General features: G+C 32.5%; 1 protein-coding gene across 1 annotated transcript; it reads right to left on the bottom strand.

Annotated features, from left to right (window-relative positions):
* Positions 11,167-12,706, bottom strand: LOC105162864 (zinc finger protein CONSTANS-LIKE 5-like). The gene is made up of 2 exons (XM_011081017.2): positions 11,826-12,706; positions 11,167-11,738 (listed from the first exon to the last, which is right to left on the bottom strand). The coding sequence occupies exons 1-2, from the start codon at positions 12,576-12,578 to the stop codon at positions 11,385-11,387; spliced, it is 1,107 nt and encodes a 368-aa protein (XP_011079319.1). The 5' UTR covers positions 12,579-12,706; the 3' UTR covers positions 11,167-11,384.

Below are 24,597 nucleotides of genomic sequence, written 5' to 3'. Positions count from 1 at the left end.
GGGCCCCCCCCCCCCCCCAATCCCCATGAAGATCGATTTTTGGAATGTGGGGGGCTTTAATCGGCCTCTCAAGCACAATGGGGTAGCCCACCTCATCAAGAATAACCAGCTTTGCCTCTTAGACATTTTGGAGACAAAGCTTGCAACATTGATGATTTCGAAGATTCTCAGCCGCTTATTCACGGGATGGTGCCAAACCAACAACTTTGACACCATCGCCGGCGGAAGCATCCTTGTTATATGGAACCCGACAGTCATTGACCTTCATCCGGAGGACATCTCTCCCCAAGTGATCTACTGTCGTGCCACGAATAAGTCTTCTCAACTCTCTTATATCTCGTTTACATATGGCCTGTATTCTGTTGTGAATAGAAGGAGCATGTGAGAGAAGCTTTTTGATTTGGGACAAACGCTGAGCATGCCGTGGCTCATTATGGGCGATTTTAACTGTTTGAAATCTTCCAAGGAGAAGCAGCTCTGAGTGGCCCCGACTTGGTATGAACTCAAGGATTTCGTGGACTGCTGCGTAGCGCTTGGATTGTTTGACGCTCCCACAACGGGCTATTATTACATATGATATTCCAACAATGAAAGCAACCCCGTATGGTGCAAGCTTGATCGGGTCCTCTACAACAATGAATGGCTCGAGGCCGATTTGCATTGCATTGCCCATTTCAACCCACCGGATGCCTCTCCGACCACTCTCCGAGTATTGTCTCTATCTTTGATCATCCACCCACTAAACCCAAACCATTTCGGTTTTTCAATATGTGGGCAGATCACCCAGACTTCTTGGCTATCATTGAGGAGGGATGGAATTTGAATGTGGAGGGAACACCGCAATTCAGCCTTTGTAGGAAACTGAAAGCACTCAAAAGCGCACTTAAAACATTCAATAAGCAGCATTACAGCCACATCTCCACCAGGGCCAAAGAGGTTGAACTTGCCCTACAAGATGCTCAGAACCAGCTTGAATCTAACCTGGGAGATGTAGCACTTCGAGACTCTTTGGGAGATCACAGGAAGAAGGCCGTATTCCTTGCCGAGACTGAATGACACTTCTTCTACCAAAAAGCCAAAATCCATTTCCTTAAAGAGGGGGACCGCAACACCAAATTCTTCCACGACATGGTGAAGAGGAACGTTCCTAGGAACTCCATCACGGCAGTAACTAGAGTTGACGGGACTATTATCACTGCTGCCGAGGATATTGCCCAAGAGTTCGTCCATTACTACATATCACTCTTGGGTACCGAGGCTCACACCCTCTAAGTCGATGATGGTGTTCGAATGGGGCCCCAAACTCTCCTCCGAGTATGCCGTGGACCTTTGCAGAGCAATCACGCCGTTGGAGATCAAGAAAGTCATTTTCCATATTAGCGACAACAAGGCACCCGGTCCAGATGGTTATTCCTTATGCTTTTTCAAGAAAGCATGGGATGTTGTGTGGGTGATCAAGTTTGCAGGGCCATCCTGGATTTCTTTAGGAGTGGACCGATGCTACGGCAACTCAAACACACTATTATTGCCCTTGTGCCCAAATCAGATCATTCCACCTCTGTTGCAAACTACCAGCCGATTTCGTGCTGTAACATCATCTACAAGGCCATCAGAAAAATCATCTCGGACAGGCTCCCGCCCATATTGGAGCACTTAATTGACCATTGCCAAGCTGCGTTTGTTGGAGGCCGCAATATCACGGACAATATTTTCTTGGCCCACGAAATGGTGCGGCAATTTTTGAGGAAACGGATTTCACCTCGATGTACTATCAACGTCGACCTACTCAAAGCATTTAACTCGTTCTCATGGACGTTTCTCTCCTGAGTACTTCACGGGTATGGTTTCCTCCTACTATTTATATCTTGGATTATGAAATGCGTCTGCACTTTATATTTTTCAGTGGCTTTGAACGGCTCCCTCCATGGGTTTTTTCCGAGGAAGAAAGGTCTAAGGCAAGGAGACCCGATGTCGCCGGCGATCTTCCTTCTTAGTATGGAGTACTTCACCCGACTGGTTACGAGGAAAACATCCACTTCAGACTTCAACTTCCACCCGAAATGCGAGAAGTTGGAAATCACACACCTCCTCTTTGCCGACGACCTCATGCTTTCCTCCCGATGTGACCTTCCATCCATTCACGTCTTGATGGTATGCCTCCAAGAGTTTAGGGACGCATCCGGCCTCACCGTCAATACCTCCAAGTCATGCATATTTACAGCGGGCGTCCGAAATGAGGAGCTTGACGAGATTCTCGCTCGGACAGATTTGCGAGAGGTGAGATGCCGGTTCGGTACCTTGGCATTCCACTAGCGGCTTTCGGTCACTAACTACTCACCGTTTGTGGATCAAATTGCCAACTTCATTTCATAGTGGACAATTCTTATCTTTTGCAGGTCGACTGGAACTTATCCGCTCAGTTATTCAGGGAGTGGAGTGCTTTTGACTCCAAGTTTTTCCATTTCCAGCGGCGATTATCGAGAAAATTCACCGGCTTTGCAGGAATTTTCTCTGGAACTCTAGGAGGGCACCAGTCGCTTGAGAGGAAATTTGCCATCCCAAGAAAGAGGGCGGTCTTGGTATTCGGCACATCCAATCATGGAACTTGCGCTCCTTGCCTGTGTCTTATGGAACATCCACCGCAAGGCAGAAACGTTATGGGTGCAGTAGGTCAACGATGTCTACCTTAGAGATGCTTCGATTTGGGAATGGCAACCGAAGAAGGGGGATTCTCCACTCCTTCAACGGCTTGCTGAAATTTGCAATAGGATGGTCACCGCATTTAGGTCACCGGAGGCAGCAATTGAACAAATGATGGGATGTCTACCATAAAGGGTTTTCAAAAGTCAAAAGCCTATGAGTACTTTAGGTCGAAACTCATGAGGCAGCCATGGAAAGCATCTATCTAGAAGGTTTTCGTCCCACCGAAGTACTCATTTATCTTGTGGCTTGGCTTACGCGGCAGACTAACTACAAGAAACAAACTTGGGTTCCTTCAGGAGGAGAATTTGTGCTCCCTGTGCATCAACACCAAGGAAGTGGCCAAGCACCGTTTCTTTGAGTATCCGTTCAGCAACTTTGTTTGGTCACATATCCGACAGTGGCTTGGCATTAGCCGGAGTATGTCCACCCTCCACAGTACGGTCAAGTGGCTCAAGAAGGAGAAAATTGGTTCCTTCGTGCAGAACAAAGCGCGGCACCTCGCTTTGGCATGCATGGTATACACCCTTTGGAGGCATCGCAATAAAGTTATTTTTTAGGGCTCAACACCCTGTCCTGGGAAGCTTATTATTTCAATCAAGATCATATTGTATAGGCTCCTTTGGACACTTTTTCCACATGATTTGATTGTTCCTTAATCTTTAGCGTGGGCTTTCTTTTATCTTTCCGGGTATGCCCAAAGTACACTGTAAATATTATTGGACAAATAAAAACTTATATTTCACCCAAAAAAAAATAAAATAAGCAAAACTTGCAGAATTTTCATTAGAAATGGTACGAATGGTATTTAAGACAATTAGTCCATCAGATAGGTATCCTTTTCTTAAGAAATAACCATTTCTAGTTATTATCACTTTGTTAGTTTCTAATACTATTTTTAGTCCAATCTTATTAAAAAGACTACCAAGAATAAATTCAAGCAAAGGTAAAGTTTTGTCTTGAAGTAAATTTAAGGAAGATCTTTTCTTTACCCAAAATTCCAGCATTAGCGGAGTTCCCATGAAAATGCATTTTCCGTCATTAACCTTGAGGAATTCATGGAACAGGGCCTTATTGGAGCATAATTTCCTAGAAGCTCCGGTATCCAAAATCCAGTCGTTTTTTTCTCTAGCAAATTTGCCTCCTTTACTGCAGCAGTAATGATTTTATATTTTCAGCAAGGTTGGCTTGGGGAGTTGTCTTTGGTGCTTGTTTCTTATTTGTCTTTGATTGATCTTTTCATTGGAAGCACTGGTATGCCTTGTGACCTATTTTTCCATAGCAGTAGCAAAGCTGCTTACATTTTTGGATTTTAGCATCATTACCTTCAAACCTCTTTTGTTGGCCCCCTTTTCGGAACATTTTGCCTTTGCTTTGAAACCTATCCTCAGCAAATGTTAGAAGATTCAATTAAGTTGGCTTAAAAGAAATTGAAGAGGAAGAGTTTTGCTTATTATTTTCTTTATTTGCTTCCTCAGTTCTCATGTGACTAATGAGTTCTTGGAGCATTAGATTCATTTTCTGGTACTTCAGATGATTTCTGCATTCATTCCAAGAGGGGGGGAACTTCTCCAGAAGTACATCGACTTGCACAACCTCACATATTTTTATACCTCCACTCAGCACGTCTACCGCCAGATTTTTATATTCACGAACCTGGTCCATTATTGATTTTCCATCGGTCATTTGGAATTGGAGCCACATGCCCGATCAATTTTAAACCCAACGTGTCTAATTCAAATAACTTGATTAAATTTTTTATTAGGTTATTTACAAATACTGTAAAATCTCTATAAATTAATAACCTTAAGAGCATGAAAGTTTATTAATTTAGAGAGATATTAATATATCGATAAATTAATATTTTATTAATTAAAAGAGAGATTTTTTAAATTCAGCAAATTTAGTACATATGTATTGAAAATAAATGAATTCATATATGTTTCATTGATTATATTCATGCATCAATCAATTTTTTGTAACTAATTAAATATATTCATGTATAATATCAATTCATTGTATACAATCAACTATTATATTCATGGACGCATGTATCAATTAATTGAAATTACTTAAATATACATATTTGCATTAATTCGTTGCACTTAAATAACTATTATAGCCAATTAAATACATTCATGCATGATGAATGAAACAATACTATATAAATCTCAATAAAAAAATAAAATAATTCATAACACTCATCCATGTCTTCTCATCTAAAAGGCATCGCAAAGGCATCGCAAAGTCATCCATGAATGATCAAATGCGTAAAGCATTACAGACTTTATATTTTAGCAAATTATCATAATATTTATAATTGTAATATTTATGAATTATTAATTTAGAGTTTTAATGGGACCTAATATTTATAAAGGAATTTTTCAAAAAAATTATTATCTTATTATCTTATCGAATTTGAAATTTTTTTATAAAGGTCCAAGTCGGGACCGAAATATTTTATTATTTTAGAAAATTTATTAATTTATAAAGGTTTTACTATACCTAATATATGTATGTTACGTTAAGACAATTTATTTTATAAATATATGTATCGAATAATAATTAAAAATATTAAATAAATAAAATATATTTATAGATATTACATCCATGATTTACCGTCTCTAATAATAGTATTTTTGCAACTTACATTTCTCTAAAGTGTAAAGTATTTAAATCTATTTATTCTATGAAGAGATAGTAGTTCTAATAAATCAAAAGAATCTTCTACTTCTATAATCCCAATCTCTCCACTTGAAGCAAAAATCTATGTTTATTTCCCCATCAAGACCTTCTATTTTTTTTTTTTTAAATATTGCCCAAGTTGAATTTTATTTTGGGGCCCAAATGCAATTTCTTACAATCGCAAGGGTACAACTGACTTTTACAGTTCAATCATTATTTACAAAGTACAAAAATCAAAGTGGTCCTTGTATTTTGGATAGAACATCATTTGACCCACAAAAATGGACCTCCTCAAATATTCCTATCCAAAACATTTGCATTTGAAAGACCATTTATGTCTTGGTCCTTTCACATTTCAGAATAATCATGAAATAATATTATTGTGAAAATAAAATACAAAATGTAGGAAATTAAAATTTAAAAATAAAAATAAGGCTAACGACTATTTTCTGTCCGATGATTGTAATATTATTTGCGCTTACATCATCTACACATGTAATTTATGAAAAACAACAATAAATTGAATTAGATATTTTCATCAATCTCTAGAATCTGTGATATAAAAAATAACCAAAAAACACTGACGAACAAAATAAAAATATTTTTTTTATTATTTTATCAAGAAAAATCAATTCTATAACCATTGGTTTTTCTTTTATAATTATCTAATATTTTTTCTAGTATTTTTGCATTTAATTAATAGAAAGGATTAAAAATATTAAAAATAAAGCTGAAGTCGCATGAACAAATTCATGGTCATGGATTTAAGTCCCCCCAGACGTGTAAGTATTGTAATGTTATTTTTCTCAATTTTATTGATTATTAATTCAATCGATGTAATAAATTACTGTTTTTAATAATAATTAATTTATTTGTTGAATCGATGCATTATTAAAAAAAATTAAAAAAAAAAAAAAACAAGTGGACAGATGATACTGGGCCTGACCCAGTGATAATGGTCCCCCCACCCCCACCCCCTTTGGGCCAGACTCCACGTGAACATCTCCGCCCAGTTTGGACCATTTTTTGAAAGGAGCCCACTTGGAATTATTATTGCCTTTCCCTTTCTTATCTCATTATTTGTTTTTTCTTTTCTTTTAAAATAAAAAAACAAATAAAGAATAAAACATTAATTCTGTTTCTGCAGAAATTAATTTTTTTTATTTGGTTTAAATATCTATTTGAATTTAATAAAACTATTTTTTATATAGCAAATTGTGGGTGTGCGGGTTTTTTTTTCTTTCTTTATATTAAAATATTTTTTTAAAAAGTAATCACGAGGGGTATTTATTAGATGATATTAAATAATATACCACATTTCTTAATTATTTATTCTTACTAAATCACTATGAATAATTCTCTACATTGTAACAATCACGGTTTAATTATGGTAAATTAATACTATCCACCACAATTAAATAAAATTGATAACAAAACATAAGTTTTGACTACAGTTAATGAACATCTGCTGCGGTTTTAACTATAGTCAAAATGTTTATTATGATTTTCAGTTGTGGCTAATGTTTTAGCATTGCTTGCAAAAGCAACGGCTGATGGTCGTTGCATAGCCATAGTTGTTTAGTATTTATCATCATTTTTACTATTAACTATGGTAACTAGCCATTACCAAAAGTAAAATTTCTTCAAGTGGATTCTAAGGCCCTAAACAATACAACATACATATGGTGATTTCGAGCAAATCGATTACAATCACATCGTGAGGTTCAATCAACTTCATCAACCAAGTTATGGCTCATTGCCATAAATACGTTAATCTCTTTAAGAGTAGAGGCATACAGAAAATATACACGCATCTATACATAAAGTTCAGGAAAAAATTATAATTTTAATCCTGTAATTTAGGAAAGTGGTATTTTTGGTCCTGTATGAATTGATTTTTACAAATTAGTCTTGTAACTTTATTATTTTGGCAGATTTAGTACTTTTTCAGCCAATTTTGCTGAAAATTTGCATGTAATTTGCACATGATCCTATTAAATTGCAAGTTTAGTCATGTAAATTAATTCGTACAAAATAAAAAATGTCAACTCCCCTAAGTTATATGACTAAAAATGCCAACATCCCTAAGCTACATGATAAAAATTATAATTTAATTTGGTCACGTGCAAGTGAAATGCAATTTTTTAGGCCAAAATAATTAAATTGCAAAAAATTTTAAAATTGCAGAACGAAATTACGAAAATCAATTTTTGTAGAATCAAAAATGTTACCCCCATAAATTACATGACTAAAATTATTTTTTTCCCTTAAAGTTTAGTGCCTAAATTATTTAATTTACACGAATTTATTTTGCTATTTTATTTTATTGAAATTTTATTTATATCAAAACATATAATAAACTATTGATTTATTTATATGATCTTGATATAATTATTAAATAAATATTGCTTCTCTCAAAGAAAAAGAAAACAATAACAAGATTAGTTGGAGTGGAAGCCATGCAATAATGTTGGTCTAAATTAATATAAAATACTTGAAATTGAGTAGAAGACAAGACAAATCTTCTGTTAGACAAAACGAAAAGAAATATATATATATAATTTGGTTATATATATTAATATTAAAAATAATAGGCTACCGCTCGATTAGTTGACCAATTTGTTGTGACTAGATTTTGAATATTCTAGTAAATTTTGTAGCACGTCAACAATGTTGCAGAAAGTTCACCAACAGTGGACGGCTTCTTTATTTTCCAAACTTTTTTCATATTTTCACACTAAAAAAAAAAAAATTGCTACACTATAAACCACCACGATTTAAAAATTATAAAAAATCAATACTATTAATCACGTTTAAATAAAATCAAAATAAAAATTTAAATTTTTACGATGATTAAGCAATATTCACCATTGTTTGTAGTCATCGCCAAAATATTTGCATGGTTTTAACTATGCCTAATGTTTTGACCACACTTGCAGAAACAACGGTTAATGGCTGTTGTAAAGCAGTGATTGATTTGTATTAGCCATAATTTTTTTCTTTAAACAATCGTAGAGAAAATTTATATTTTTTCTAATATCATAATTAATTATGATAGTTTTTGTAGTCATAATTACTTATTTGTAGAGGTCTATTTTGACTTTGGGCATAGAGGATTAGAATAAATCTGTATTTTTTACAAGAAAAGTCTTGAGTATAATAGTTGACATGAGTTATATGTTTAACTTTATTTTAAGAAATAATTACACCGTCCATCTCTGACATTCGATATAATTACATGTAAATATTATGTCGATTGAGAAATTATATTTAGTGTTCCTAATATTTGTTTCTGTCGATATAAATAAATTCATCCATTAATAAAATTTATAAAATTTACTGATATTAACGAAAATATTGGATAAAAATTCATATTTACCCCAAATATTTGACTTATATAAACTTGTTGTAAGTCAAATAAATATTTTCTGACTGAACTATATATCCTTACATATCTTCACATGCTAATACATATGAGGATGTACATATATCTTGACTTTTCTAATGGTAGTTGGGCCAAAAAAGATTTTGTTGATGTGCACTAAATTTGTAGTAAGTCAATTAAAGATGAGTATGAATTTTTATTCATCTTTTTTGCCCATGTCAGTAAATTTTGTGAATTTTAGTAATAGATGAATCTATCTGTTCGACGTAAACAAACATCAGGGATATTAGGCGTAATTTCTCAGACCATGGAAATCTACGTATAATCATATCAAAACTCAGGAGAGGGCAGTATAATTACCCTTTATCTTAAAACATTTTGAAAGAGAAATAGGAGTTATATATTTATTATTTAACATACAAAAATCGTGTATTTTTATTTTGCTCAAATTATAGGTATATCCAATCAATAGAATACCAAAACTACATCACATCGATTCAAAACGGCACAACATAATCATTCTTTTTAACAAAATGTTCAACCCGTCAATGAGGCCTAGTTCAGTTGGCAAAATTAAGGTCTCATGATCTTAAAGGTCATGGGTACGGATCCCACCTTATACGTGGAATGTTGTGTCTACTGAATAATAAGTGTGTTATCTTTAGGAGCAACGAAAAATAAAAAATCACGACACAAGCGTGCAAACACAAAATATAGTACAAGTCCCGAAAGAATTCAAATGGCAAGTCAAATGAAAACTTATCAGTAGGGGGGACAAGTCGATAAATGATGTGCCAACCCTACTATACATATAGGGCGAAGTTCATGTTTCATGAGTTGGTTAATGCTCTATATATATGTATTTCTAGCCACTAAGGCTAAGGATGTTCAGACATACGCTATATTCAGTGTGTCTTTGTGTTGGGATTTTGATGTAAGAATGAATCCTCTATATTCTTTATATTTAAAATAAATGAAAAATTATATTGTTTTTAGTTGAAATTCATCAAATTTTTTTATATTAACAAAAAAAAATGTAATAAAAATTTCATATTTAACCCCGACTGACTGATTGCAGGTCAAATAATTTTTTTTTAACTAAATTATCCTTATAAGGATGATAATATAACTTCTTATATTTATTAGCCTGTGAAAATTTAAAAAGTAGTTTGGTCAGAAAAATTTTATTTTACCTGTAATAAACTAATCGATAGTCTATTACGCTATCAAGGGTGTAAATATGAATTTTTATTTTTTTTTAATAATATCAGTTAATTTATAAATTTTGAATAACGGAAAGATCTATTTATAAAATGAAAATAAACGTCATGTGTATTATATGTAATTAATTTTGTTAAATATAATAAATTTATCGTATAACTACACAAAGTTTAAAAAAAAGTTGTAATTATCTTTAAAAAAAAATATGTATCGATTAATTATGTACTCCGTATATAATGCACTTTCTAAAGAATTCACTAAAAAAACTCCCACTTGCAGCCATTTTCAATTGGGTATTAAATAAAATTTAAATACGTATGTAAAGCTAGTACATAAAATGACCCCTCAACCAATCAGAGAAGAGATTTTGATCCACTTTCCCCTACCCTCCTACCCCAACCCCAACTTCTTTTGAAGAGAAAATTATATTTTATTTGTAATATTAACAAATACACGTAATACTTATTTATTTAAATATATACACATAATCTGTATATATTAAATATAATACAAATTGTATAAATTCGTAACATTCAATTCAACCTATTTTCAGTATAATTGTTTGTCATTCTATATGTGTTGTTAATTATTTATAATGATTATTTTATATATTAATTTTTATCATTAATAATTAAATAGTGATAAGATCAAAATTTTTTGTCATTTAATTTATATTTTTTTATAATATTTTAAATTTTTTACTTAATATCTTGTCACATTAAAATTATATACATTATAGTACGTCTATATGGCAATTAATCTCCAGTCAATTATAGGCAAGTACAACTAACGAGGCATAGCTCAATTGGCGAAAATGCGACTCCATAACTTTAGAGATATGGGTTTGAACCCGCATATGCATAGAATGTTGTTTCACTGTATAATAGATATTTCTTCTGTGTAGTAGTTGTTGTCACTGTAATAGTAAGTGTTGATTGAATTTAATTTATTTCAATATTATTAATTAGAATATGATTGTTGTAATGATCTTTATTAAATAGTGACAATAGTTATAATCAATTTATTTTAATTAATAATAATTTATCGTTCTTACTTCAAAAAAAAATTATAGAAAAAATAGACTTAGGATATAACTAATTCAATATGTCTATATTTAATTTGAATTAGAAATTTTGGTGGTATGATCAAATGCCCCAATAATAAAGGCGAGAAAGTTGAAGTAAAAGTTGACTAACAAACTTAAACAAAAAGCCCTTCACTTCAACAAAAAAGTTGCTGAGCTTTATCAATATTAATTTAGAAGTGATACAAATTTCCCTGGAATTCAACAGTCAGATGAAGAACAGCACCAGAATTTTAATTACTAACATATTTTGCTTCAATTATATATGATTTAATTTAATACCCACCGGAGAATTACTCTCAGCCGGCGTCAGAAAGACGGGACCACTCCGTATCTTGCGTCGCCGAAGAAACTACCACCGCCGGAGCTGAATATTCCGTCGATATCGGACTCAGAATCGGTTCTTTTAGCGAAGCGGCCTTTAATTCTTGGCCGGGTTTCCGCGTACGCCTTCCGGGAAGCATAACGGATGGTCTTGTCGAATTTGCGGTTCTTTCTCTTCTCCTTGTACCTCAAAACCCTAGCTTCTCGGTCAAGTCCGGCTGGTTGTGGAGCTGGGTTTGCGCTTAGATCAAAGCTTGACGTGCTCATTGTTCTTGATGATATTTCTGACATGGAGCTACCCTCCGGCACGATTCCGACGTCCATTGACGATGATGAGACCTGAGAGTTTGATTATAATTTAGCTTAATTAATCGTAATTAATTACAGTTTAATCGAGGAGAAAGAGGATTGGTGAGTGGGACTTACACTGTGGCTGAGAGATGGGGTGGTGTAGTTGCTGTTGTAAGAAGCGATTCTTGATCTCGTGAAGTCGATCTCGAACCGGTTTTCCGGCGAGAATTGATGAGTTGACTGAACGGGGACCGACGGTTTGATGGTTGTTTGGACAGGGACAACACTGTCGCCGCCGTAAGTCTGTGAGGAAATTTGGTAGTTGTCGAAATCCAGGAACTGATCCGAGTCCGAGAAGAAGAATTCCAGTGATTTTACGTCGACCGGAGTATCCGCCGGAAGTTTGGTTGCAAAAATCGGGTTAGTGGAAGCCCACGAATCTCCGTCGCTCGGTGGAGCGGCGAACATGTCACTGGCGGAGCCGCTGACTGGCACCGAGAGGTTGGCAGCGCCGGATGATGTCATCAACATGGATTCGGCGGTCTCGTAGAAGGGAACCACCGCAACACGCTCGTGGCGACGGGCGAGGGGGTTGGCGGAGTGGATATCGCGATCGCAGGAGACACATAGCGCGGCGGCGTCCGCCTTGCAAGTGACGGCGGCGGGGGCGTGCTCACACACCTCGCACATCCAGACCCGCTCATGCTTGTCGTCAGAAGCGTGCACCTTGGAGTCGCAGGCCATGCACATGAAGGCAGAGTGTGCGTGGCAGAAGAGGAGCGCGGCGGCGGAGCTGCAGTAGTCGCAGGGCTTGGCCGCCACGTTCCACCCGGGCGTAAAAGACTTGGGCGGCCGGGCAACTCCGGCACCGTCGTGGGAGATTCCCATTTCGTTAATTTCGATGATATGGGTAGGAAAGAATGGTCTCTCTCTGTCTCTCTCTCTCTCACTCTTGGGTTTCTCTCTCTGGAAAGATGAGTGATGACGAGGATGAAATAGTGGTGTGGGTTCCAATGTGGAGAAGTTTGTATCTGTATCTATCCCTAGAGGAGAGAGGCAAATCTAATTGCTGACACGTGGATCCATATCTAGCCACATAAAAGGTTTGTTGATACCCAAGTGATTTTTGGTATTTAAGCAGTTGTCATTTGTCTGCGCCGACGTAGGGCCTACATTTCACGGCGGTGGTGGGGTGGTTATTGTTGGTTTAGTGTTTTATTTTATGGTTTTATTTTGATACATATAATATTACTTTTTACTATATAATGAAATATTCATTTATATAAATTAAGAATGACATCATATATTATATTTAGGACGGAGTAGTTTGATTAATCGAAATGAATCGATAATTTAATTAATCAAGACCTTAGTACTTCAAAATGACAAATTAAATTACTTTGTTTGATTCGATAATAATAAAAAAAATTATTTCAACTCAGTTTAAAGTCGAATTAATTAAATTTTAAATTAAAAAAAACCATGCATTTTATGATTCTAAGTCACCGGTACCAATTTTCAATTTTAATCAATAAAATTATAATAATATATCTATATCTATAATATAATTTATATACATAATACTAATTATATATTTATGAATTTATAATACAAAAATATATATTTAAAATTTGGTATTGATCATTTTCAGTATATACCGTAGTAAAAAATCAAAACTTGGATCATCAAAAAAAAAAAAAGATCAAACACAGAACTGAATTTTTGGTCCAGTACTCGGCACAAACCGAAAATTCAATTCGACATATTTACAGTAAATTTATCGAATTTTGAACACCCTAATTTTATTTTGGAAAAAAATTTATGCATGAATATACTGAATAAAGTAGAAAATAGAACAATCTTTGCAACAAAATTTCAATTCGATCAATTATAACTAATTTGCATATGATGTCTAAACATATTAGTCATACTACTTTTATGATTATTATTATTTGATTCGGTTCGAAATTTGCGCAACTTTGTTGATCAGGTGAACTGGTCCTTCAAGTGGTTCGAGGTCGCTACTTCTACCAGACTAATGCAAGGGGTCCTGAGAAAGAGAAACAGATCATAAGACTTGATGGGGTGTCCCCCAATTAAGATCCTCTTATGCTTATGTCAGTGTATGGTTTCAAGATTGTAAAAGCAAGGTCTTGTTGGTCCAACAGGCATCTTCCGCGTGTCCCGAGTTGTCAGAGTCGAGTCGCTAGACCCGACCCGATAGAAAATGCGCCTATAATTTTAGGGCATTTTAGAGGTAAAATATACTTTTTTTTAAATAAAATAGGATTTTTCCCATCATTATTGATATGAAAGCGGATTATTTTTAATGACGATGATTATGAAAGAACAAATCAAAAAAAGAATTTATATGTAAGCATTTATATATACTATAAATAGATATTTAAAAAGAATTAAGGTCACAATTGACCCGTAATTTTCAAGAACAATAGACCAATCAACTATTTTACCAGTTGAGGGGGGGGGTGGTTGGGTCAAGTAGATTGTGATGGGGCGACATGTTCAAAGTTGTAAAGCTATACTAACAGCTCTCCTTCATAGAGACTTAGATCACGAGAAAATAAAACTCTTTTTTCTTTTACTTTCCACCCCAAAAAAGGAACTGCCTTTTCCCTTCACACTTCAAATTTAGCTCATCTCCAAAGTTAAATAAAAGTTGTACCTTTTTTATCAAAGTTGAAAACGAATTTCCTATGCATAATAAAAGGTGAAAAGGGGGAACTCATCTGCATATATATTACATACATTTTGTGTGATTTCTCATACTTTAAAATTATATATCACTTTCACGTTCAAATCATAAAAAGTTCGGGCAAATGGGAAGCATATACATATATATATATATATATAATATGTCTGTATTTTTCTTGTAGTTCAATTTATCAGTTTGTGTTCTTTATTTTGAATTTGTGTTCGCTGAAATTTAAGGACACACGTGACCTGCACGTGTTGTTTTGCTGCCAATTTTCAGATCTTCTGCATAATATGTCCTTAAATCGTGAGGATTTGCAGAGCAAAATTGTTAGTTTTTTTTTTCGGTAAATGTAATTTTTATTAAGTAAAAAAAAATACAATAGTACAATACAATTTACTTAATTTAAGCGGTTTCATCAACAGGCCAAGGAATCTGGCATAAGCGGTAAAGCGCACAAGTGCAAATAGCAGTAGGTAATTCTATATTAAGAATCTCCTGTTGCACATCTCGAACTATCAGCGCACCCATAGTGCGTGTATCTTTATGTACTCTATCAAACCGCCTAGTGTTGCGGTCGCGCCAGATATGGTACAGACACGAGGCCAAAAGAGCGCGACAGGCCGTAGAAACATAATGTTTGTCTCTCCATCTGCGAGCAGCCCATAAGACGTCAGTAGCCCAAACTCGATTTGGCCAATCGAACCGAAGTGTGCATTGAATCGCCCTCAAGATCGTTAATTTTATTTTTTAAAGAATCAGAATACCTAACGGTTATAATTATGAGATTAAAATGATAATAAAACCTATTTAGCATGTGCTAAATAGGAAATTAGTAGGGACAATCTAAGCTAGGGATTAAAGACATTCATCCAAAAGGAAAATAAGAAAGAAGGCAGCAATATAGTACAGACATTATAATATCTTATTTATGGTAAAAGTGCCTTTATTATTGTCAAATATTATAGCTCATTGCACCGACCATCAATTTTTTTTATTTATTTAAATTGTAATCATGTCAATTTTAATAAAACTTTTACATGTAATTAAATCAGAAGAAAAATATATAAATATATCCAAAAGCATTTTATATGTCCAATACCATTGAAAAAATTGGTATTTTTGATCCCATATATTAGGATTCTTTTTAATTTACGATTAAATTTGGTAAGATATGCTTACGTACATTTCATCTCATAATTGAAAATTTTATTATGCTTACAATTAATTTCTTCTCGTGCTCATTGTTCGTTCAATTGCAATTTATGTTCCACAACTTACATCGTTTGTAATTTTAGTCCCATTGTTTTACAACTCAGCACATTTAGTCTCATAAGTCAAAGAAAAATTACAATTTAAATTCCATTGACATATTCTGTTAATTTCTTGACGGAAGGAGTACGTGCTTTTAACTTAACCCCAAGAATTTAATTCCGTCAAGAATTTAATTAGTGAAACATAAATCACAATTTGTTTTTGAATTTATGGGATTAAATATGTTGAGTTATAAAATAATAGGACCAAAATCGCAAACAGTATAAATTATGGAATGTAAATTGCAATTTACCGTAATAATGATTTCAACTATTTCATTAATGATGAAAATAATGCAGAAATATTATGCAATACCTCTAAAAATTTAATTTATACATAATAATTTAATATAGTTATCACTATATTCAAAGTTGACACTAATCAATGTGACTATTCAAATATAATTCTTTTAAAAAGTTGCCTATATCATAAATGATCAATTTCATGATACTATCACTATATATTTAATTTCTCAATGATATTAATTTTTTTTTCCTCGTACATGAGAAAGTCTACTAATAGAAAAATACATACTTTTTTTTTTTCGAATAAAAGTAAATTCATAAAACAAGAAGTACACGAGTACAATACAATCATACGTCATTCTGGGGCTTCACCCTCAGCAGGTCAAGGGATCCGCCATAAGCGATAAAGACCACATGAGCTAACAGAAAATAGTAGTTCCGCACTAAATCGAACATTATCAAGAATAGCACCAAGCAAGAGTACGTGCATAGCAAAAATATTCTGCATTATTTTTAACTATAAAAAATATTTTAATGATCCTCGTAAAATATACAGTCAATAAATATTGTGTTGTCGTGATTAACAATTAGTTATTATGTTTATGTCTTTTTAATTGTGTAATTATTATAATTAAATATTATATTTTTTTTTAGTGATGGCGAGTCTGTTTAATGGGGATTTATTTATTAATTACTTTTTGCTCAATGATTGACACCTTAATTTTGAAAAATTGCTTCATTTTTTAATTAATTAATCCATTTAGGAATTAAGTGACGCGTAAGCTAAGTCGACTGAAAAAAACAAATAAAAATTTACTTGTGTTTTAGCCGTTAGATCAGATCTCGGGTCGTGTCCGGATTGATAAATGGTTTTTTTTATTTTATTGTATTTTTTTCTGATTTTATTTCTTGAAGTTAAAGTTTTAATATATTATCTTTAATGAGTGGAAATTTCAATAAATAGTATTGAGGTGGGGTGGGGCATGCGGCAGCTTTTGATTGGTCCAGCCACGCGTCTATCCTCTTCCTGACACATCAATCGTTGTGTGAGTGAATATTTATATCTATATTTATGTCAGAATATTATATATATGTATCTCTACAATAAATATCTATATGTATACATATATGGATAAATTACGATATTTTCTGATTTTTAACATAATTACGAAAAAATTTTAACGGTCGTAAAACAATTAGTCCTATTTGTTAGGTTTTTATCAATTTTTTATGCTAAATTGATCAAAATGTCCATGTGGATTAAAAACTATTATTATTTTTTAATTTTTTTATGGACTAAATGAATAATTTTTTAGGAAAAAAATCATCCATTCTGTTCGATTATTTTATAAGTTTTTAATTATTTAAAAAAAATTACAATAATAGCAAAGTTGACAATTTTATACCTCCATATAAAAATTACATAATTTCATTAAATATCAGAGGGGCATTTATAATTTTTTAAATAACGAGGGGACATTCATTATTATGCCTAACTTTAAGAGAGGTCATTGTAATTTACCCTATATATATAGTTCTTTTCCTTAAGTGGAAATCGAGGTTTTCTTAAAATAAATTTAGCTTTTTTATGATATTGATGTGTACGTAGTTCAGTAACATCATATAGATCGAAAGATTTTTTTGAAATTGTAAAATATCAGATGAGTAACTTACAAAATAAGAATTAATATTTTGATGTTTAAGTCAATAATGTGTTTGAGATGAAATAAAGGACGAATGTCAATGTAGGAAAATTATAATCCAGATCGGATTATGCCAAGCCTGAACCAATTTTATAGCAAGTACGATACGTTTATATTGTGATTGATGTATAATTCAGAAAAAATGATCGATAATATAGCAAGTATATCGCACTTGCTTTGTGATTTATTTGATTTGATCAATCTTAATTTGGATAAAAATTTTCGTTAAACAAAAAAAAATTAAATGTGTGAAACTTGTATTTAGAATGCTGAAAGTATCAAAACAGTGCTTGAAACTCGACCGTGTGTGAAGAAGAGTTGAAAAAGAGTGGAAATTGAGTAGCCTTGCTGAATGAATTTGTTATCTCTTTGATCTACCTGAACTCCTATTTATAATAGCAGAAATTATGAGAATCGGGAATGGTTACCAAAAAGAATCTCATTTCCCAAAATTCTATTTCCTTATTTTATCTATCAAATATTAAAAAATATAGATAATAAAATTTAATCTTATGAATCGATATGGCCTAATTCAACTGGCGAAATTGAGGCCACATTACCTTAAAAATCATAGGTTCGGATCCCATCTTATAGATGGGATGTTGATTCTACTGCTTTGTAGGTGTTGTTTTCATTGTAATAGTATGTGTTTGTTGAATTAAATATTATTAATTAGAGTATAATTATTGTGCTGATTTTTAATTAAAGATTGATATTCAATAAAAATAATTAAAAATTATTTAGTATAATTTATGATAACTTATCGTTGTTACTTTAAAAAATTATTTATAAAATAAATAATAAGAGAGGAGAGTAGAGAACTTGTCTCAAATTTATGCATTAATTATAGGGACAAGCACTTAACTTTAGGACACGTACGTAATTAAATCAGAAGTTAAAGAGCAGCTATGACAAGACTTAAGTCGCACTTGACAAAAATTATTATCAAATTAGTACACGACTTTTTGCTATTAGTGGAAAATGTTCTGGATCCTTCTCAGGACAGGAAGCACGCTTTCACCCACCTTCCACTTCCTAATTATAGCATGCGTATGATTACCACGCATATCATCATCATTATCACTTTTTTATTACTCAGAAATAAAAAATTTCAATTAATTAATCAAACATACTATAATAAAAATTATAAATTCGAATTTCATAAATATAAATATAAATTTTATTTTTGATTTATTTATTTTATATATAATCAGTGTAATGAAATTGATCGTTATATCCATATATATATATATTCTAACTAAATTATTTTTAAAACGGTGAATATATACATCTCTACATGCATCAACTTGTGAAAAGGGGTAATTTGGACATAAAATAAGAATATTTAACCCTTTTTTTTGTTAATATCAATAAATTCGGTGCATTTTGATCAACGAAAGAACTTATTTGTTAGAAAGCAAAACCACATGATTACTAGATATAATGTTTCAAACCAGATGAGGTCTGCGTATAAATACACCATATCTGAGGGAGGATTGTGTAATTAACCTTAATTATTAGTATATCTTTATATCTATACTATTATAAAATAAAATATTTCTTTAAATATCCAAATTTACCCTTTAATTTATTTAATCCCTTTAAAAACGAAAAATTCATCAAAATAGTATTTAATATTTTTTTAATAATCTTACAATTGTAATTTCTTTTCTATCACTCTTTACTCCACGTTTCTCTCTCGTCTTACTTATTTATATTTTTTTCCTCACAAATTTTTATAATTTTAATGAATTTATAATTATAATTTATTTTTTTCTCTCTGACCTTGCTCTATTATTGTTTATTTTCAATTTTTTTCCTTTTTATCTCATAAATATTTTTATTTTTATATGCTTGCAGAGACCGTACACACGACGATAACTGATTTAATTAAATAAATACATAATTAAATAAAATTAATTATATAGACGCATCAGAAATTCAATCGCTATGACCGACGCATCTAACAATTTAGTTTTAATAGAGGGTGGTGGTGACATCATTGAGTGCGTCAGCAAGTGGAATGTGGATTACAATACTACCCTTGGGACCGCATCCCAGCTTCCGAGGGTAGGTGCAGCAGTAGTACTTTGATAAGCGCGTTGCACTAAATGCTGAGCAAACTGATACCAAGCACGGGTGGTAATGGGGTAGGGTCGGGGCGGATCCAGGTAGATTTGGGACCCGTCTTGCCAACTTCAGAACGGATTTAGAACCCGCCTTGAACTTGGTTTTCTTACATTTTCGTCCGGTACAAAATTCATCGGGGTGGATCTAACTTTGTGGATTCGGTTATATTTTTAATTTATTTTATTTATTGTACAAATATAAGAAAAATCCAACATATTAGTTAGAAATAAATTTATTCCTCAAATATTCAAATCTAAAATAAATTTTTACAACATCTTCATTAATCTTCTCCTCGTCAAGAATTGTGGGATATTTTTTTAATTTTTCAACTGTTGAACAAATATTTAACGATAAACAAACAAAAAATAATATTTTATTATTAAATAAACTTATTAATAAGAAAAATATATATATTATACATAAATAATAAATTATATATTATATATATATTTGGTTCGGATTTGGATCGAGTCTCTATAGACCCGAGCCCAACTCGGACCCAAACGTGTTCCTAATTTCAGGACTCATTAGCCGCAGCGATTAATAAATTTTGGATGAGCAAGTCCAAGACGAATTCTGTTGAGTACGAGTCTAATTGACACCCTAATTTCAAGTCAAGTGTTTTGGTTGGGGTGAGGGCATTTTGGGAACGTGGGTTCCACTGTGCACCGTGATTTGAGGCACAGAGGATAAAGTCTCACGTGGTGTTTCGCCAGATTTAGGGGGGAGAGAGGGACAGTGCCAACCCCTGACAGTGAGGGCGCGCCCATGTGCGGTTTGGTGCAGTGCAGGGGACATTCTCCTCCTGCCCCCCATTGCTTCCACCTTTTCTTTCTTTTTATTTTTTTTTTTTTTTGTCATGATGATCTCATGGTCCGACGGTCGACAATGGCTCTCTAATAAGAGTTAATTGAGAAAAGAGAGAGGAATCAATCAGATATATGACATGTGACGGTAACTTTTATCAAAATATTTGATTTATCGAGTTCTCATCGGTTTAAATATAAATAAGTGTTTCAATTAGGGATAGAAATGACAACAAAACGGATTTGCTTTATTTGAGACCAGAAACCTAGCTCAACCTCCATAATTGGAATTAGAATTCTCAAGCCACGCATCGCCTCAAACTCATATTGGGCCCATCCCGGCTTTTTAAACTTGACGGATTTAATCTTTTAATTCAATTTAATTAATATATATTTTTTAGAATAAAATTATTATTTTTAAATATTTAATAAGATATTATTATGTTTAAAATAAAATTTATTTTGCAAATATATGTATTAAATAAAATAAAAAATACATATTAATATATTAGCAAATATTATCTGGGTAAGTCCGAAATGGAAGCAAGACAAGAAATATGCTCTCAATATGATTGGATCGTAAAATTAGGGTTGTTGTACTCTTTTACACATTAATCAAATTTATAAAATAATTAGGGGTGGTAAATGGTCTGATTGGGTAAAATGAGACTAAACCAATAGGTTTAAAATGAGCTGACGTGCGGAAAGGTTAGGTTGGATCGGTGGTAATTATTTCTTTATATTTAATTTTAAAAAAATTAAAAATTTATATAATAATAAAAATATCTTTAATTACTACCATTTGTAATATAATACGATTAAACTTATATTATTAAAGTAACCATGTACATTAAACATTCATTTATTAAATTTGAATGATGTCATATGGCTTCCACGTGGTATACAGCTCGCTCGTCGAGTTTACTCTTGGAAGATAAGTTCAAGAGAGGTCTCCCTAGAGCCTTGGACGGCGGTTGAGACTCCCGACGATTAGGAGTCATCACCAGCAAAAGGTCTCCCTCAACTAGAAAATACACGACCATAAGCAAGTTTAGTAGATGATAAAGGCAGATCATGCCTATCTAACCACCCTTATCCTTTTTCCTCCGAAAATGAAGGAAGAAGTACAGACCCCAATCGGATAGGGGCAATCCTTTATAAATACAAGTTTGGTCCCTCAGGCAGGGGACACTCTCCAGAAGTTCGAGCATTATTTTTAACATTCATCAAGCATTCTCTCGTAAACTTAGCATATTCTTTCTCACAATTCTATCATCATATCACGATTTCCTATTATGTTTCATTTTTTTTTTTACGATTATCTTCTCTTAAATCCGGTACTAACTTAGCGTTGGAGTGCTAATGTGTTGTTTTGCAGGTCCCATTTCCTAAGTCTTTACACTCATTGGCCCATATTCAAAATGAAAGTCCAAACGTGTTGGACCCGTGCTATTTGCGCACGCATCAAAATTACAAAATAAAAAACTCTTAATGTATACAAAATACCACATTTTTCACAACATGTCATGAAATGAATAGCGTAAATCAATTTCTCCATGATAATGGTAAAATTACTGAAAGGACAAAAATACCCCTCATTAAGGGTAAATGAATAATTTTGGAGAAAGATATGTTAATCTCTCCAAGAAAGGAAGAAACCTCAAAGCTGAGTTTATGCCCAGAGTCAAGGAGGTTTGTCCGCCTTATGATCAGTAGGCATAATTAAGGTTGAGCCGTTTGATCTATAAAAGGAAGTCAAAGATTATAATATGCGCACCTACCTTATGTATTCGGAGTTATCCTATAAATACTGGGTCTGAATGGTTGAGAGGTAATTTCATTTGAAATACCCAAAGTCTTTTTCTGTTAACAACATATACCTCAGTTTAAAGTATATATTCTAATTTGGACGTCGGAGTGTTCTCGTAAGGGACGATCCCGACTAATCTAACCTTTTGTTCTTCAGATTTACAGATCCATTCGAAGAAATTAAGGTGATCAAAGTCGTCATCCACAATCACATTTTCGAACAGGATCACTCCATATTTATTTGTAGAATTAAATTGTGGATTTCCTATAGCAGTAATAAAGTTATTTGTTTATTTGATCTTGGATGCTAGTTCAATTATAAAATGTTTGATTTATTAAATAAAATATTTACATGGTCACATCGAAATTATAAATTTTAATTATTTATATAAAACCCTTCATTTTATTTTATTTTTAATTAATTTTAAAAATATTAATTACTAAATATATTTTGTGAAATTTATTTCTTATTAAAAAATAAAAATAGTTAGAAAATGTAGAACTATATAGTTAGTGAATGTAGTATAACTAAATCAACATTAAACTTAAACAATAAAACCATGAGTTGATCCGTTTATATGCATCACCAACCCATATCAGATCTATACACGTACAATAAATTTTCATTATGCTGAACTAAATCATATTAAATATAGTTTGATAAATTTGTTTATATTTTAAAAAAAAGGTGATTTTTTTTTAAATTTGGAAATATTTGATATATAGTACAACTAGATCAATAATTAATTTACATAACTAAATCATAGATTATACCCATTTAAAATCTGTCACTAATTCACGGAAAATTCATCACTAACTCATATAAAATCTATGGTGTAATAAATTTTATTAAATTCTACCCACTTAAACTCGTTGGTTAGGCTAAACTGGACTCATAGGTTCTAACCCAAATCACCACCCCTACGTAAAATCAAAACCTCTTCCGAAAATAGGATTGGCACAGGACGGGCCTCCATCCTACCTGTCTATTTGCCATCCCTAACCAGATGAATAATGAAAAATCAAAATAAGACGTGCCAAGTTTGTTGATAAATGACTTTCGATTAAAATTCTCGGATTCAAATTAGAATGTAACATACATATATCGACAATAATTGAGATTCCAAGACTAGATCCCTACGTATTAAATTTATAGTGGAATGCAATAGACATATAGAGGGGAACGAGTTTATTCACATTACATTTGAATGGATGGATTTAGAATCATGTTATTCAAATATCTAATAACATTTTTTTTAAATTTATTTGAAAATTTCTATACTTATTAGATTTCAAATAATATATTAAAAAGATTTGAAATTATTTATCTAAATTCTTTAGTTAAATCCAAAAATCCGTCAAACTTTATACAGCCTCTGGGAAGTAAGAATTCTTTAGGGGTTACTGCTGAGTGCTGAGCAGGCCCAAATGTTGGCCGAAGAGTTGCGTTTGGAGCAACTATTATGCCTGCCTATGTTATAAATTTATTTTAAAGTGACAAGATATATATATATATACTAATAATATATGGTACACTCTTGCAAATTCTATAATATTATTTAATACAAAATATTTATTAAATACTTATTATTTAATAAATTATATACAGAATAATAAAGTATTTTTAAATTTATAAAAAATAATGACAAAATAGATGCATAAAAATAAAAAAAAAAAGTCACTATCAATAGATAGTGGAGGAATGAGAAGTTAAATTAAAGAATAAAAAAATAAATTAAATAAAAGCAGATAAAAATAAGAAAAACACCAAAAAGATTATCTGCTTTAATATATAGTGCAGATTGCAAATAATTAGGTTGGAATACATTTTCAGATATTCTCATAGTATTCCTCTAGCAACTTAAACTTTACTATGCTAGTTTCTCTTAACAGTTACATAATAATTTTTTAGAAATTATATACACACTACAAAAAAAAAAAAAAAAAGGACTTATTCAGATGGAATTTGGAATAGATGTTGAAATGACTTTTCGTCGCTTTTTATTGTTGGAACGAATTTTGGGACTGTTAATATTATGGCCCATGACCTAATTTTTGGTAGGCCACTTATAGGCCCAAGTCCAAGCCACCCGGTAGCCCACAAGAACCGGCCCATGACCCGACCCACTTACCTGGTACTTATATTCACTCAGTGTTGCCCTAACTCTCATTTCTTCTCTTGCGCCA

The sequence above is a fragment of the Sesamum indicum genome, linkage group LG5 (genome assembly GCF_000512975.1).
Source record: "Sesamum indicum cultivar Zhongzhi No. 13 linkage group LG5, S_indicum_v1.0, whole genome shotgun sequence".
In the NCBI taxonomy this organism is placed as follows: domain Eukaryota; kingdom Viridiplantae; phylum Streptophyta; class Magnoliopsida; order Lamiales; family Pedaliaceae; genus Sesamum; species Sesamum indicum.
Note: the sequence above shows the minus strand (reverse complement) of the source record. Positions and strands in the feature narration are given on the sequence as shown.